The sequence below is a fragment of the Bos indicus x Bos taurus genome, chromosome 21 (assembly GCF_003369695.1).
Source record: "Bos indicus x Bos taurus breed Angus x Brahman F1 hybrid chromosome 21, Bos_hybrid_MaternalHap_v2.0, whole genome shotgun sequence".
Taxonomy (NCBI): domain Eukaryota; kingdom Metazoa; phylum Chordata; class Mammalia; order Artiodactyla; family Bovidae; genus Bos; species Bos indicus x Bos taurus.
This window is the reverse complement of record NC_040096.1, coordinates 22,692,541-22,710,273: the sequence shown is the minus strand read 5'-3', so window position 1 is coordinate 22,710,273 and position 17,733 is coordinate 22,692,541. Positions and strand designations below refer to the sequence as shown.

At 50.7% G+C, this 17,733-nt stretch overlaps 1 protein-coding gene across 2 annotated transcripts in view; it reads right to left on the bottom strand.

The window, feature by feature from the left end:
- Positions 1-5,029, bottom strand: part of PDE8A (phosphodiesterase 8A) — a 144,285-nt gene extending 139,256 nt beyond the window's left edge. The window contains exon 1 of one of the 2 annotated variants that reach the window (XM_027522011.1): positions 4,537-5,029. Coding sequence is in view for 1 of the 2 variants with exons in the window: in XM_027522010.1 (XP_027377811.1) it covers positions 3,392-3,598 (207 nt within the window). In the remaining variant the exon portion in view is untranslated. Of the gene's footprint in view, positions 1-3,391; positions 3,698-4,536 lie in introns of those variants that run through there. The other variant, XM_027522010.1, reaches the window with a different exon arrangement.
- Between the last annotated feature and the right edge of the window lie 12,704 nt (positions 5,030-17,733).

Sequence of the window (17,733 nt, the reverse complement as noted above, 5' to 3'; positions counted from 1 at the left end):
CAGACACTTGCAAAAACTCAAGTCTAAATTCTACAGCCTTCACTCTAGTTAAAACTGGCTTCTATTTCTCCTTTACTAGGACTGGCTGGATTTTCCACTTCTAACAGCCTAGTTCACACAATTCTCCAATTCAACCAATGTCTGTGGAAGGCCTACTGTCTGGGGCGGGGGAAGGGGGGTGGACAGTGGGGCGAGCACAGCAGAACAAAACAGAGGGGCTGCCCCTTCACAGGGCTGATGAGTGACACAGGGGGAGGGCGGACCCACCTTTAGTTGTTCCCTGCGTGTCTCCAGAAAGGGAGCGGGGGAGCAGAAGGTCTCCTTGGACACTCCCGCCCCCACACTCAGATCTTTCAAGGGCAACTCAGAGTCCTAGCCAAGGAGAAGGAAAACGGAGTAAATCTAAAGACTGACAAGAAAATATTAAATGTTACAGTTAAAGTGCACCCTGATTCAAAACAAAACAAAACTGTAAGTGTTCAAACTGAACACAGCATTCATTATCTGTAACCACAGAGACTATAACTCCTGAAATGAATAAACAGCCAGCGTATTTTTAGTAATACTTAAATGAGTTCATAAAGATGAGCCAACCTCCTGTATTACGAGATCCTGAAGTACCTTTGGAATCATTAAGAAGCAAGTTATATTTACTGAGTTGTACTGTTCAGTATATTTCTTGCACTTTGAATACTGGTTATCTCATGTTAGGAATCACGACTTAACATGTGGCCTGCCTAAGGTACACCGCAACAAATGGGCTCCATAATCAAACACGTTTGGGAAGTGTTGCACATTCTAAATACGGCTTGGAGGTTCACAATGTGTTTCAGGAAATTAAGTTTTCGACAAATCCTGTATTAAAGAAATCTGACAAATTTAGCCTGAGCCAGTATTTCCCTAACTTGACCACAGACCCTTTATTCATTTAATACTTATTAATGGTCCACAAATTGCTTCATGGAACACACGTGGGATACGCTACAGGTGCAGGGGATGCAGTGCTTAATTAATCTGAAAATACAATTGATTATCAATCTCCCAAGCATTCTGATGAACTGGTGTTTACTACATGGTATAGAAATACAAAAACTTCCCCAGTGAATTTCTGACTGGAATTCACTCAATAAGCTGACTTACTATATTTTAATAAGAAGTTATTTTTTAATGAGCTAAAATTGGATCTTTGTATGTTTATATAAGGGAATTTAAGTTCATTGTGTAATAATTTGACTTTGCTAAATTGCTGAAAGCTTATCTTCTCTAAACATGGGTTTTTAAATTTCCAGAACATACTGAGTATCTTAATTTCAGAAGACTCATTCCTTTAAAGGGAAAAATAGTGAATTAAAAATATGCTGATATTTACCTCTGCCTGTCACTTGACAGGGCGCGACCTGGCGACTAAACCACCACCATCACTTGATCTGGGCTCCCTGGTGGCTCACTAGACAGGCCTAATCACAAACATCTGTAACTGAGATGTGGCATCAACATGCTGGAGTTCATGAATAACAAGCATGGGACTATTGATTCTGTGGCTGTGGTGTTATTTATAATTTGGCTCCTCCTCTTGAAAAACTAACCTTAAATCCTGCACCGGAGGTTTTACAGAATCCAATTCCAGTGACTGAAAACGTTTCATCATTCCGTTAACAACAAAAATCAAACTCAACATTTATTTAGCACCTATTATATGCATGCCACTGGATTAAGCACTGTAATGATGAATGTATTTTTCCGGGTCCCCACTCAAGACAATGGTCTGACAAGACTCTTAGAAACTCAGGGGTTCTCCTGACAATGTGGGTGGCAGAGAGCAAACCGCTGCACTTACAGATGCTTACAAGACACCTGAGTGAATTTAGGACATCCACAACTGCCCCCAGTAGGCCAATAAGGCACAAGACTTCTTGAAAAACTACTGGTGTTAACTAAAACCTTACTATTACTTAATGCAAGATAACCAATATCAGATCTGGGTCAAAAACTTGACAGCAGTTAAAGCTTCGCTATTCAACTTCACCTGTGTAACACTTTAAAAAAAAGAAAAAGCCAGTTAGGTAGCTTACTTAACCCACAAGCATTACAAAGGTATTAAGTGCAGCTTAGGTAAGTAGTTCAAAACTATCACAGAGTTCTTCAATGACTCTAGGACTCCCAAATCGGAGGAACAGAGTGAAGCTGAATTTTCAGAGAGCGTATGAGAGGGGAAGAGTGTTGCATCTACGTTATGCAACACTGAAAAAGACTTTTCACTTTCATGTAGAAAAGGAATGATGACTGCTGGAAATTTAAGAGAGAAAATGAACCAATTTCTAACCCTCTAACTGGAAGATCTAGCAGTAAGCAAGAAAATCAAGACAATTCTACAAATTACTCTTAAAACACAGCAGCAAAGAGACTGATGAGCCTCAACAATCTATATAGCCGTGCATACAGGAATATTTCCCCCTAGATTAATACATAAACAAAAGCATGAATTCCAGCTCTAAAATTTCAAATCAGAGAACCAAAAAGCGTCTGCAGTCTGTCTTCACGAACTTTTTTTCCTTTTTTAAAAAAGGAAAAACACCTTTCCTTTAGAAAACCTTAACAAAGACGAAGCCCAGAAACTTTGGCAAAACACAGTCAAGGCAACAGGCGCTGGAGAAGACACGCAATTTAAAAAAGTTACCAAATGTCCCAGTAAGACTGGTTGATAAATTAACTTCGTTCTGCTGAATGCTTCAAAAACTGCGTTTCTGATAGTATTTTCTAATTACACAGGCTTTAAGAACAACATGTATGCTAATAAACGGGGACCTCAAATACATGTGCAATGAAGCAAAGCTGATATTCCAGATTACATTTTAAATAGTTCAAAGAAAATGGAAAACTGCAACTGCAGGCTTGCGCAAAGCCCAAACCGGGAAAACACAACTGGGCGGCAGGGTCCAGTACCCCGGCTTCGCAGGCTGGCCGCCCTTCCCTTCCACCGGGAGAACCAGAAGAACAAAGTTCACACTGACTGAACGTTCAGGGTCGCGCCAGAATATCCGGGGCGGGGGGCGTCCTCCGCACCCGCTGTCCGGCAGGGAATGGATTCAAGCGCCTCGGTCAAGTTCACAAGACGGCACGACAGACGTGCCCCAGGAACCGACACCGCGGTTCAGGGAGCGTCCTCCTCACAACTCGGCTAAGCGGGGCCCCCAGGACCGGGGTCGGTCCTCCTCCCGGCGCCGCCCGGGCCAGGACAGTCCGCGGGCGTCTGTCAAAGCCGAGCGAGGAGGGCAACGCGGCCGAGGACCGAGCCCCGCCCGGCCCTGCGGGAAGGCTGCCGCCCCGCGGGGCCCGAGTTTCACCGCGGACCGCAGTCCCGGAGCCGCCCGCCCGCCCGGCGCCCCTTTACCTTGCTGCCGTTGCCTCCGCGAGGCTCGGACTCTGCGAGGCTGGAGCCGGGGGCCCGGGTCGAGGCGGCCGTCTTCTGGCCGGGTGGGAGGCTCGGCCCGCCGGGCGGGAGCGGCGCCGCCGCGGGGCCCGGCACGTCCTCGGCCTCCTTGCCGCCGGGGTACACCCCACGGCTCTCGGAAATGTGGATGCTCGGGGCGCAGCCCATGCTGGCGGCAGCGCCGCGGACACGCTGGCGGGCAGCCGCGATCCGGTCAGTAAACGGCCCGCCCGGCGCCTCGGGGCCGCCGCGTGCGCCGTGTCATCTCCGCCTGGGCGGGCGGCGGCGGCGAGCGCGGGTCTCCCGTCAGGAAGTGCGGCCGCCCCTTTTATCGCGGTGCGGGCGCGGCGGCGGCGGAGGCGGCTGCGGCGGCGGGGAGGGGGCGGTGGGGCGGGCAGCGCACCGCGGCCGCCCCTCCGAACATGCCCTTCCAGAGGAGGGAGCCGCCGGCCGTCTTCCCTCACATCGCCGCGCTCGCCTCGGCCGCGCCGCGCTTCCGGGGAATTTCGGGGGAGGAGATTTGCGATCTCCCGGCCCGAGAGCCGACAAGTCCCCGCCGCGCGAGCGACGCCGCCCTCGCCGTGAGGCGGCGCGACCCCCCAGGGGAGGTGTGCTCCCGGCTACGCCCGCTCCGGCTCCGGAGGCGCTGTGGCCGGCACCTCCAGAGGCCCCGGGCTCCCACGTCCCTCCGCCGGCCGCCCCACGGATAAATGCCCTTGGTCCGAGGGCTGGTGGCGGAGAAACCTAGACTAGATCTCTGGCGGTTGAGCGGTGCGGGCCGGAAGAATCCCGTCGGGACAGCAAGGCCGCGTCCACCCCAGGAGGGACGGAGGGACGCGGACCTGAGGCCGCGCCGTCGAGAAGCGCTGAAGCGGCGGCGCTCGCCCAGGAGCTGCGGGCGACGCGGCTCCGGCTCCGCATTCCGGGCCGGGTCTTGCCGGCAGCACGCCGCGCCCAGCCCCCAGCGGTGACCTCCAGCGGGTGCTGGCGTCAATGCAAAGCAGCTGGGGTGCCCGCCGCCGCCTCCCGGCTCCGCCCGCCACGGAGCATGCGCGGCCACGACGGGAGGGGCGCGCGGCCAGGCTGCCGGAGAGAAAACGACTTACCCATGGCTGCACGTGGTCACCCCTGAGCCAGTGGTCTTGATCTCCGGCCTGAGGCCACTAAAACCCATACCGCAGGGTTCGAATCCCGGCTTCGGAACTTAGCAGCTGTGTGACTTCGGTCAGGGCCCTGTCACTGAGCCATTCAAGAGCCAGGAGGGCGGGGGCGGTGACGGGTGTTACTGACTCGGGCTCAGTCCGTGTCCTCGCGCGCCAAGACCTGGAGCCCTAGGCCCGCCTACACCGGCGACTGGGAGGCTGGGATGACAAGAAGCCACATTTCGTGTAAGGCTGGGGATGCCCTCCTACTCGTCCTTAACCAGAGGAGGCCTGTGATGACGCCAGACGCGTTGGCAGAAGGGCACCCCACACACATCGCCACCCGCTCACTGTGTGACCTTGGGCGAATCCCTTAGCCTCTCTGTGCTGGGTCTCCTCCCACGATAAACTGGAGGGTGGCACCCCTGGGTGTACATCACGTACCCTGGAGTTGCCCACCTCGGACCCACCCTCACTCCCGCCCCTCCATCCCTGCGGCTCGCGGTTAGCCGAGACCCCGGCACAGCACGGCTAGTCCCTTTCCTCTGCCGCCGTCCACACCTTTCCCTAGCGCGGCCCTGGAACGACCCTGAGGTGCCGCCCACTCCCGCCTTGGTCCCGGCTACTCTGAAGACCTGGAGGGGTATTCCGGGCTGGAGTCCCTGCTGCGGCGCTGGCACTCCCGCAGGGGCTCCAGCGCCGGGTACCCTGCGGCGGCTCAGGCTTCACGGTACCAGGGAACCGAAGATCCACAGCCCCCGTGCCCCCTCCAGCAGGGATCTTTAGGGCCCGAGGTGGGCACCGGGCAGTTCCCCGAGGGCAGCCGAGCAGAAAGGCCCGGTAACCGGGGAGCAGCTTCCCGCTACCCGCTACCGCTATCGGCCCTCTTTATTAGCCTAGCTGGCCCAATCCACTGGCACATGATTTACATTATCAAGTTCAAGCACATTTAGCAATAATCATAATACCCTCCCTGCCTTATAAAAGTACCAACGGCTTAATGACGATGTCTTAAAAGACACAAGGGATGATTTTTACTATCACCAGTAATTCTACCAAAACTGCAGTATTTTCTGCCTCAGTGCTCCTGGATTTAGAAGGTAATTTTTCCAGGCAGAACCTGACTCTTCTAAATAAAGAGTAATTGGTGAAGAAAATGCTTTCAACCATCATAGAGTTTGAAAGTCTGTCTCAAATCCTCTGTCCTCCCTGCCCTGCCTCACTGAGAAGTCTGGCCTTGATGACTACCAGCACTGACCTTGCCTCCTTCCAGCACTCCAGGGTGCCTCCTGGGCCCACCTTCTAATACAGGACATTGTTGTCCTGGCCTCTCTCTGGAAATCCTTGAGCCCTGCTCTAATTACGGGTGAGGACACTTACCCCCAGCTGACCCTGATCCCATTATCCATAGCTGGCCTCCTGCGCTGCCCTGTGCTGTCCTGAGCTGGTCACTTACCCTCTGTTCTCAGAGAACTGTTGCATAGCCACATTAACTGATTTCCAGGTCTGCAATTTAGGAATGCTAAACTTAGAGACCTAAAACCAAGAATGAAGTAGGAGAAGGCAGGAATGGTGGGAGACATTTGCCTACTTCTGGGGTCACAAGGAGCAACCCCCCACTCACTTTCATCCATACTCTGGAACTCAGTCTGGAACACTCCAGGAAGTCACAGCTTCCCCCCTCACCTCAGCTTCGACTGCCTAGCATCAATTCCACCACAGCCCTCCTTCCCTGGCCATCATCTGAACCTCAAAGTCCCTGAACACTTCTCTACCCAGTTTCCCCAGACCTCAGTGACAAGGGACACAAAAGGAGTCACGGTGACAGAACTAACCCAAACCTCACTGGCATGTGCCACTCACTGGCTCACCCAGGACTCCTGAGCCCCTGTGAAGAATCCCTCCATGTGGATGTGTGTGGAGAGAGCTCACACACAACCCCACTCCTGCTACAGGAGAAGCACCCCCAGCCATGTGGGTACCTGGAAGTTGGTGGCATGCAGGAGAACATACTCCCCCACCACCCCAATCCATTCTCCCCTACAACTGCAGGGACCCCCAAACAGGACTGCTTGACCCCCCACCAGGCTCAAACTTGTCAATGAATGTCGACTTCAGTTCTTATTCTGCATGAGGTCAACGGGACTGGGAAAGGACTCAGCCAAGGGACAGAGGCCAGCCTGGCACCCCCACTCCCACCCCCCCACACACAGGCCATTTCCAGGAGACTCCTCAGTCCTCTGACCCCCTCCCCAGTTCATGAGAGACATGAAGATGCAGCGTTCCACGCAGCTTTATTCTATGTAAAACCCAAACCAGCTTATTTCCCTCGCCTCTCACTTGTAAGCTGATCCTTTTCTTTACAACTGGTGCTCCCTCCGGCTTTATTTCCTCCCCCGGGAGTCAGCATTCAAAGGCTGCTCCTGGCAGCCATGGCACCCAGTGTTCCGCTCCTCTCCTTGCCTCCCCTGAACTGGGCTGGAAGCAGCCAAGAGCGGGAGAGATCCCACACCCTGAGGTGCGAATCCCAGTCCTGCCACACGCCCTCTCTCCAAGCCACTTTCCTTCACTGTAAATCTAGGATTAATGATATCTACCCCTCAGGGATTAAATAGGCTAACTGATGTCAGATGCCCAGAATAATTACTGAGCGCCTGTGTCTTAGCTTTTGCCAGCTTCTCCTGGGTCCTTTCAACACCATCTTCCTGCAGGCCTGCCCCTAGACTGCCAAAAACTGCTGGAGGAAATAAAATTACCCAGAGGATCCATACCACTATACATCTGTGGCGTCAGACTTCGGTTCATCTCTCTAAATTGCAAGGTTTTGTACAATGTGATTTTTAAATCTTCTTAAATCACGTTCATATGTGCTAGAAAAATAGTAAAAAAAAAAAAAAAAAAAAATTAAACTTAGCAGAAGTATATAAAATGTGCAGAGGCAAAGGAAAGCCTTTCTTCCTTCCCCACTCCCTTCCTTCCGTAGAGGTAACTATTGTCAACAGTTTGGACCATATGCTACCAGACCTGTTTCTATGTTAAATAATCACACACACACACACACGCACACACACAGCTATTAGAATATCACAAGCAGGGCTGCAGTGAACATCCTCGAATGCATCTTTTTCTGTTAAGATGGACTCCTAAAAGTTGAATTGTTTGGTGAAAAAGTATGTACCCTCTCATCCCATCCCAGCTCCAGAAGGGATGGAAGGAAATGAAAACATAGAGCTGGGCTAGCTGTGCGATTGAAAGGGGGAACCCTTTAGCCACGCCCTCTGCACCTGGGTAGGGAGGATCTAGCCACCCCAGATACAAAACTTCTGTTGATCACCCTTTCCAGGCCCCTGGCCGGCTTACATTCATCTCTCTCCGTACTCCCAAGCCCTGAGTACTGTGTTTGAATGTTCCTGCCTTTCTCGGGTAAGGGACTGGGTGATCCACCCTGAGGGCCAGAACCACAAGGAGAGAGCAGCAGTTCCCATAGGTGAGGACGGCAGAGAGAAGCCCCCGGATGCTGTCCTCTGACTCCACAACCCAGGCTCACCCCAGCACTTCTCTCCTCTGGCTCTGGACCTTGGTACTCAGGATTCTCCTGGAGCTTAGAACTGACCACCCACTATGCACCCCTTTCTCAGAATGACCATATTCGCTCCTGCCATCTCAGACTCCCCAACAAGGGGGCTCTGCCTCCAGTGCTGGCTCCCCGCCACCCTTGACTCCAACCACACTCTCCCACCAGGTCAGGGGGTCACACCTCTCCCACCTACTAGAAACAGTCTCAGATTCCAAACACTGCTGTATCTGGTTGTAAAGGTCAGAGCCACACTCTGCCAGTTCAGCCAGTGTTAGTTGCTCAGTTGTGTCCGACTCTTTGTGAACCCATAGACTATAAACCACCAGGCTCCTCTGTCCATGGGATTCTCCAGGCCAGAATACTGGAGTGCGTTGCCATTCCCTTCTCCAGGGGATCTTCCCAACCCAGGGATCGAACCCAGGTACTTCTTGCTTCATTTCCTCAGAATACAGGAAGGGAAAGGGAGCGCAGATCAGGGCCTCAGATGCCACTAGGACCATCTCACAGTCCTGACTGCTCGACTCTCGACATAATTTCTTGTGATGCTGAAAACATGACCTTTAGGAACTCCCATCTCTACCTTCCCAGCCCCACAATGACACTGTCGGTTTCCACTGCAGAGTAAGTTCCTTGTCCGAGGTTCCTAATTTGGTAGGTTCCCTACCCTCAGGACCCCATGCTTAGAGAGGCCCCAGTCTTGGTTGATGCTCAACCATCTTGAAATTCCTAACGAGTGTTGAACAAGAAGCCCCATATTTTCCTGTCACACTGGGCCCCACAAGTTCTGCAGCTGGTTCTGCCTCCCTCCTCTGAGAAGTGCTTTGTTCAGGTGCGTGCAGGGGAAAGAAGCACAGGGTAGTGCCAGCAAAGAAGGTGGTGTCTCAGGAAAAATTCACAGGGCCTTCCCTGAAGGTCCTGCTGTTATTTCACAACAACAGTCCTTGTCTCCATCTGCCCTGGACCCAGCACCCCAGCCCGGCTCAGCCTCTGGCCTCACCCTACCTCCCTGGCAGGTGGGACAGGCCTCAGGTTGCCTCAGGAATGGTCACCTCAAGAAGCAGGCCACAGGGGTTGGATAACTGTTGGCTTCCCCTTTGTGAGAGCAGGAGTAGGGGAGCAACACAGGGTCCCCCAGCCTAGAGGAGGAGAGCAGTGTGTCCAGACAGCCCTGAGATGGGACCCTGATGATACTAGCCAGCCAGACTGTGTTAGGATTTCTGCCAAGCACACCACGTGTGTGACCTCATTTATTCCAAAGGCACTGAGGCTTTTTAGAGCGAGGGCTGATGCAGGTCTTTAATAACCCAATACCTATCCTCTATAAAGGCTATGAAAAACAGAAGGATGCTTCTTTAATACAATTAAGTGTATTTATTTCCAGCTAAGAGCTTTCAAGACATTTAATAGTGAAGCCCTAGAATACTCCCCAGGGCTGGGACACAGCAGGTCTACTCTAAAGAGAGTCCCAAGACCAAAAAGCACTTGAATGGAGCATAATTAATGGATTCAGAAATAAAACAAAGGGCAACCACCCTCGCTACTGTTACCTAGTGTTGTCTAGATGGTCTGAGAAATGCAATGAGGTACGGCTTAGAAATGACAGCACAGATATTTGGACTGGAGAGAAAATTGATCATTAATGGTGGACAATATAGCTTTATATGTAAGATACTCAGTAATCAATGCAAGAGTTATTAAGATGAAAGATTTCTCTAAAGTGACGAGATTAGAAGTAAATAAGTGAGACTTCCCTTCTTTGAAATGAGAAGCTGAATCACAAAATGTTAGATCTAAAAGGGACCGGGAGGACTTCCCTGGTGGTCCAGTGGTTAAGAATCCACCTGCCCGTGCAGCAGACACTGGCTCGATCCCTGGTCCGGGAAGATTCCACATGCTGTGGAGCAACTAAGGCCGTGCGCCACAACTCCTGAGCCAGCGTGCCACGGCTTCTGAAGCCTGCCCACAACAAGAGAAGCCCACACGCCAAACAAAGAGTAACCCTCCATCACTGCAACTAGAGAAAGCCCGAGCAAAGACGCAAAGAACCAGCGCAGCCACAAATAAATACATAACTTAACTAAGTAAAAGACTGATACTCTAGACTATCAATGGCCCGTCAGAAAATACAATGACAAAATGGAACCCAGGTTTCCCCAGACTTCACCTGGGTCACCGTGGTGGTCATAACCCACATTTTGCTGGCTCTTTCCCCTCTACTAAGGCAGGCCTCCAGCCACGTTTCCCCCAGTTACTTCTGGGAGTGTCTGAAGGTGGGTCTGAGGGAAGGTAGTGAGATCACCCACCATCCTCTCGTTGCTGGTACCCCTGTACCGTGGTAACTGCAGGGCCTCTGGCACAGACTCCTGATGCTGTGAGAGCTGAGGCTCTGGGGTCCTCAGGGCACTGAAGCTCCTCAGGGCACTGGGCTCCAGGCACACACTGGGGGAAAAGGACACACTTACAGGGTCACCAGCCATGTATCAGTTTGCCCAAGACTCTGCTGGTTTGAACACTGAAAGTCCTGCACCCTGGAAACCCACAATCCAGGCAAACCAGGCTGGTTGATCATCTTACACCTCCTTCATACACATGTATGCACTCACACACGTGCACATATAAACACACACACAATGTCTCACATTGTCTCCTAGGCCCGAAAGCCATGCTGTCTGTGCCCTGTGTCTTGCAGAGTTTATATCTGGGCAAAGAGCCCTTCCGGGCTTCCTTGATGGCTCAGCAGTAAGGAATCCGCCTGCAAGGCAGGACACTGGGGTTCAGTCCCTGGGTAGGGAAGATCCCCTAGAAAATGAAATGGCAACTTGCTCCAGTATTCTTGCCTGGAAAATCCCATGGACAGAGAACCCTGGTGGGCTCCATGGGGTCACAAAGAGTCAGATATGACTTCATGACTAAACACACACACACACACATATATATTAACATTTAAAAATTCTATGACATTCAAATATCTGCATCCATATATGAAGTTTTACTGGAACACAGTCACACCCGCTTGTTTACACATTGTCTATTGTTAGGGAAATTAAATAAATCATTTTGTTTAGGCTTAGGAAGCAAAGCAGAGCAGGCCTCTGACCCTTGCTTCTAACCTGCCTGGACACTGCCCTGACTGTGAGTGACTGCCTGCTGTGAGTACAAGACTTGCAGCACCATAGATAACATGGGGGAAGCATTTTGAGATTAGTGAGCCCCTGGAGGGGACCTGGCCAACCAAGCCCCAGGCTTAACAACATTCCAAGTTTTACAAGACAAAACAAACAGCATTAAAATGAAACCAGGCTTGCGATTTGGTCACTGATGATGATATCAGTTTGAGTCCTGGGATTATAAGCAGGAACCCAGAACTGCAATCTTTGAAGTCTTACCACGGAGCAGACATGCTGCCTGGGACCTGGGCTTCAGATGTGCTGACAAGGGACTTGCCAGCGCTGTTTAAGTCTGGATGTTGGTCAAAACCCAGTTTGATGATGTGTCCTCTGCTTTTTATATTTCTCTTTTCTTTTAATGTTAGTATATTGAAAGTAAGTTAGATAATTCTCTAATAAATATATGTATTATTTATTTGTATATAATGAGTGGCTTCTTTTGTTAACAAATCCTTTAAACCTGAGACGAAAGTGAAAACTTTGGGCAAAACATCTATGGCTACTTTTGCAACCCTTCCAGCGTCAGTCCACAGACTTCCTCTTGGGGACTCAGACTCACACCCGTGCCTGGGTAGTGCAGGGAGACCCCAGAGCCTGGTGACTTGCCCTGTGCTCCACCCTCACCGGACAGTTTGCTCCTTCCCACCCCTTCCGTCAACCTGCCGCAGCATCAGCTAAACGTGGAGCCTGCCCTACATAGAAGCATCACCATCTACATCTCCCCAAAGCCCCATGAGGTTAATGTTATCTACTGGGGGGGACAGGGAGGCTCAGAGAGGTTAAATAACCTATCCTAGGTCACACAGACACCAGACAGCAGAACCAGGCTGCCCGAGCTGACGCCAAAGCCCAACCTGTCCCTACTGTGCCAGCATTTCCACAAAAATAAGCTTTGGCTTATTTTTAATAAGTTGTTGTTCTTGTTATTTAGTTGCTAAGTCTTGTCCAGGCCCATGAACTGTAGCCTGCCAGGCTCCTCTGTCCATGGGCTTTCCCATGGACATACTGGAGTGGCTGACATTTCCTTCTCCAGGGTATCTTTCAGACCCAGGGATGGAACCCACATCTTCTGCATTAGCAGGCAGATTCTCTACTGCTGAGCCACCAAGGCAGCCCTGATAAATAAGCTACATATGGGAAACTGAGGAGCTGAACATCATGGATACTCGAGAGGCAGAAAGTGAAATATGACACATCCCAGAGCAAATACAGGCTGCTTCACTACCAGGATAAATGGGAGATGAAATGCAGGGCAGCACACTGTTTACCAAAAGTATTTGGGGCTTTTGAAATGTCAGCCGCGATGATCGTGAATCACTCCTCTTAAAGCCCTTAATCCAGAGTAACCCTCCTTTTTCCGCTGGCTCCTCTCCTGATTCATCGAGTTGCCTGAATCACCAGCCCAGAGTTCTGGGTCTCAGGCCTCCCAGGTTCCATGGGAAAATTGTCATTTGCTTCCCTGGGGAGGTGTGTCCTATGTAAGTGTTCCCAGGCCTGCCTGCAGGGGAGAGAAGGCTTCCGAGGGGGAAGACTCTAGCCTAACAGGCAAGTGTAGCTTGAAAAAGTCAAGGTGACAGGCGGAGTCTGATTATCATAACCAGGGTCCCGGATTTATCCCCTTGTGCACAGTCTCTCTTAAGTGTCTAGCACGTGTAGGCACTAGGCTGGATACTGGGGACACAGCGATGGCAACATAGCCCCTGCCTATTAATGGAGCTCATAAGCTGCTCATAAGGCAGGCGTCGTTCAACTTCGTAAGAGTATAATTATAAGTTGATGAGTGCTGTGACGCACGAGGAGCTCTGAGAGTGTATCACAGCAGGAAATGACTTAACCTCGGATAGAGGAGGGTGAGCACCAGGATGTTTTCCCTAAGCTGAAATATGACTAGATAGCTATTCTCCATGCCCAGCACCCATTCATCCTTATTGTTCAGTCGCTCAGTTGTGTCCAACTCTTTGTGACACCATGGACTGCACCACACCAGGTTTCCCTGTCCTTCACCATCTCCCAGAGCCTGCTCAAACTCATGTCCATTGAGTCAGTGATGCCATCCAGCCATCTCATCCTCTGTCGTCCCCTTCTCCTCCTGCCTTCAATCTTTCCCAGCATCAGGGTCATTTCCAATGAGTCATTTCTTCACATCAGGTGGCCAAAGTATTGGAGTTTCAGCTTCAGCATCAGTCCTTCCAATGAACACTCAGGACTGATCTCCTTTAGGATGGACTGGTTGGATCTTCTTGCAGTCTAAGGGACTCTCAAGAGTCTTCTCCAGCATTCATCCTTGAAGCTACCTCATTTTCACCTCTAGTATAACCTCAAGCTATTTGGGTGGAATATTTAGGATGCACCACATCCCTGGCTATAGAAATTAATCTAGAAATAGGCACATGATCCAATCCAGAGTTAATGAGTGTCAGTGTTATTGGTTGAACCCCTGATCAAGCCATACCTAAAGTTAGAACTACATTTGGACTTTTCAGCTTTAACAACTGCTGCTTTTGATTAAGCCTCTTTGTGGGTCTAAAATTTTGGTCTCTTGCAACTAAAAATGTCCTATCTGAGCTACAAGGATGAGTCAGAAAGTCATATATAGGATATATAATAGTGAGTGAATGAGTGAGTGAGTGAAAGTCTCTCAGTCGTGTCCAACTCTTTGTGACCCCATGGACTATACAGTCCATGGCATTCTCTAGGCCAGGATACTGAAGTGGATAGCCATTCTCTTCTCCAGGGGATCTTCCTGACCCAGGGGTCGAACCTGGGTCTCCTGCATTGCAAGCAGATTCTTTTCATCAGAGCCACCAGGGAAGGGATCAGCGGGCAGGAGGAAGGGAAAAGCCAGTCTGGCTCTGGCAGCATCGTGGCAGTGGCTGTGGCTGGGTTGGTGGCAGCAGTAGTGGGGGGTGGGGTGAGCATAGGGGGCAGGACCTCTAGCAGCTCAGCAGTGAGGCGTGTGTCCTCCTGGAGCCAAGCAGCTTCTTGACCCCTGGGAAACACCCTTGTCACGTTTCTATGTCTCCAGCTCTTTCAACACCTGTTGGCCCATTCCCCTCATTAAATTGTTACCTTTGCCTGAGATATCTCGAGAGGTTTGTAATTTCCTGGTTGGCCACTGATGGATGTAATCACCGATGGGGTGACTGTTATGAACCGCTGCTCTCATTGGCAGAAGGTGTTACTCCCAGTGGCTGCCAGGGTAGTCTGCTGGCTTAGGAAATAGCAGATAAGACAGAGGAAGATGGGGTTTAATCTTGCTTGCTCTGCCTTGGGAGCTTTTAACCACTGTGCTACAGCAACTTCTCATTAAGGTTATACTGAATTTGGAGGCAGACACATTTCAAGGGCTTGAGTTAACACAGAAGAATTATGTCCCAGGATGACCATGGACTTGCGGTGACTCCAGAGAAAAAATATTTTCTCAGAGAATCAGATGTGTAGTTCCAGACTTGAAATCACCCAGGCTGGAACCAACAGCTTGTGATGAAATAGTTTGTCTGAGAGTCAGAATTACATTCACCCCTGACTGCCACCAACTCCTGGTGGAGAAAGGCCATGGACTGGAGAAAGGCCCCCTCACTCTCAGGTCCCTATCTATAAAAGGAGGAGCCCAGCCATGGCAGACAAGGTTTGTTTCCTCCCCGACAGGTAGCTGTCCCTCTCTCACCTGCTTCCCAGGTCCTTCCCAGTCCATGGGGTGATGCTTGATTGGTTCCAGCCAATCGTGGTCATGCCTTTCCCCACATCAGAGATTGGTCTGGTCATGAGCATGTGACATACCCCTGGCCCATGCGACGTCTGGGGTGCTCTGGGGGTGTCGGGGGTGTGGAGAGGGGTCTCTGGGAAGGTGTGCTCACTGAAACAGAAACACAACAAAGACACGTGGGAACTTCCCAGGTCGTCTGGTCGTTAAGACTTCACCCTCCAATGTATGCGGTGCAGGCTTGGTCCCTGGTCGGGCAGCTAAGCTCCCACATGCCTCGAGGCCAAAAAACAAAACGTAAAATAGAAGCAATATTGTAACGAATCCAATAGACTTTAAAAATGATCCATATCCAAAAAACAAGAGAGAGAGAGAGATTGGTTGCTTTCTTCCTCTGGAATGACTGGGTGAGAAAAGGATGCTCGGAGCCATTTCAGCTACCTGGCCCCTGTGAGGGGACAGCCTCCAACGCCTGAGAATGGTGGCACGGAAAGATGGACCGAAACTGTGCCGTCACTGTCCCCGGGGCATCAGAGACCTGCGCAGCATCTGAACTCCTTGTTATGTGGTGTAAAAGTTTCATTGTGTGAGCCACTTTCAGTTGGGTCTCCTGTCATCTGCAGCCCAAAGCCCTCTACCTGACATACAAGGCCACCAGTTGAATTTCCCTGTTCTTTTACTTTTTTTTTTAATTAAAAAAAAATTTATGTATTTATTTATGACTGCGCTGGGTCTTTGTTGCTGCCTGTGGTCTTTCTCTAGTTGCAGCGAGTAGCAGCCACTCTCTAGTGGTGCTGTGTGGGCTTTTCTTTTTTAAAAAAATATCTATTTGGCTGCTCTGGGTCTTGGCAGTAGCATGATAGATCTAGTTCCCTGACAAGGGATCAAACCTGGGCCCCTGCACTGGGAACGCAGAGTCTTAGCCCCTGAAGCACCAGGGAAATCCCTCTTTTTTTTTTCAAACATTTTATTTTGTATTGAGGTATAATCGATTAACAATGCTGTGATAGTTTCAGGTAAACAGCTAAGGGACTCAGCCGTACACAGACACGTATCCATCCTCCCCAGACCCTGGGCGTGCAGACTCAGCAGCTGTGGCCCATGAGCCTAGTTGTCCCACAGCATTGGGATCTTCCCTGGACCAGGGATTGAACCCGAGTACCCTGCACTGGCAGGCGGATTCCTAATTACTGGACCACCAGGGAAGTTCTCCCTGTCCTTTTTAGATCTAACATTCTTTGACTTGGCTTCTCTTTTCAAAGAAGGAAGCAGGGTTGGCAAGAGGGGACTTGTCCAAGGCCACACTGTGTGTGACAGAATTCAGACTCCAGGCTGCTGCAGCCTCCCCCACCTTACCTGCTTTGTCTGAGCCTTACTACAATGATGGAGGTCAGTTCTTGTTTCTAAGAAATGCTTCATCATGTCACTCACAACTTCTCTGAGTGGGAGGGGAATACAAGATTGGATAAAGACGATCCTAGATAATCTCCCGCCCTGCAGCCTGCCCCTCTGCATGTGTGCCCTTGAGACCCAGAAGAACATGTCCAGAAGTCTGGATGGGGGCGGGATGTTTTCCCAGCTCGTAATTAGTAACCTTGGTAGTGAGGGTGCTGCCGGCCTCCATGGACCCCCCCGATGACTGTGCTCCCAGCTGCAGCTGATCAGAGGATCAGAGTTCAAAAAGAGTCCTTTTCCTTCTGAAAAGTGAGAGCCCGCCAGCACCCACATGAAGGATACAAAGAGCTCAGGGAATCCTGATTTCTGGCCCACCTTTAGGAGGAGAACCTTGCGTTAGTCTTTCAGTCGTGTCCAACTCTTTTCGACCCTGTAGACTATAGACTGCCAGGCTCCTCAATCCATGGCATTCTCCAGGCAAGAATACTGGAGTGGGCTGCCATTCCCTTCTCCTGGGGATCATCCTGACCCAGGATCAAACCTGGTCTCCTGCATTGCAGGCAGATTCTTTACCATCTGAGCCATCAGGGAAGCCCAGGAGACCAGACTTGTGTAAATTTACTGTTCTCCTGGCTCTTGGTGGCAAATTCTGAGATCCTCTTGGTTTCTGGCCATCCAAAGGACAGAAGCTGGAAGTCTCTGCTGGAATCAGCTCCATTCCAAAGTTGAGCAAGGAATCTCAGACAGGAGAGAAGGAGGGGAAGGATTCCACCCCTCCACAGAGACTTAGTCACAGACCTAGCTGGAGAAGCAGGCAGCACCAAAGTTGTATCATTACAGCAAGCAATTTTCTTTTCTTTTTTGGCTGTGCCACATGGCACATGGGATCTTAATTCCCTACCAGGGAACTAACCTGTGGCCCCTGCAGTGGAAGCTCGGAGTCTTAACCACTGGGTGTCATTGTTTACTTGCTCAGTTGTGCCCATCTCTTTTGCGACTCCATGGAATGCAGCCCACCAAGCTCCTCTGTCCGAGGTATTCTCCAGGCAAGAATACTGGAGTGGGTTGCCATTCCCTTCTCCAGGGGATCTTTCCAACCCAAAGATCAAATCTACATCTCCTGCATTGCAGGTGGGTTCTTTACCACTGAGCCACCTGGGAAGCCCCTTAACTGCAGGACTGCCAAGGAAGCCCCTTTCTTTTGTATTCTCACCTAACTGTGACTACTTAGGCATGTAAAAGCCAAGTTTTCTTTCCCCTTGCAGTGCTTGTTCTTAGACCCTAGATGACCAAGTCAGATTTGTGAAGTTTGGAGTGAT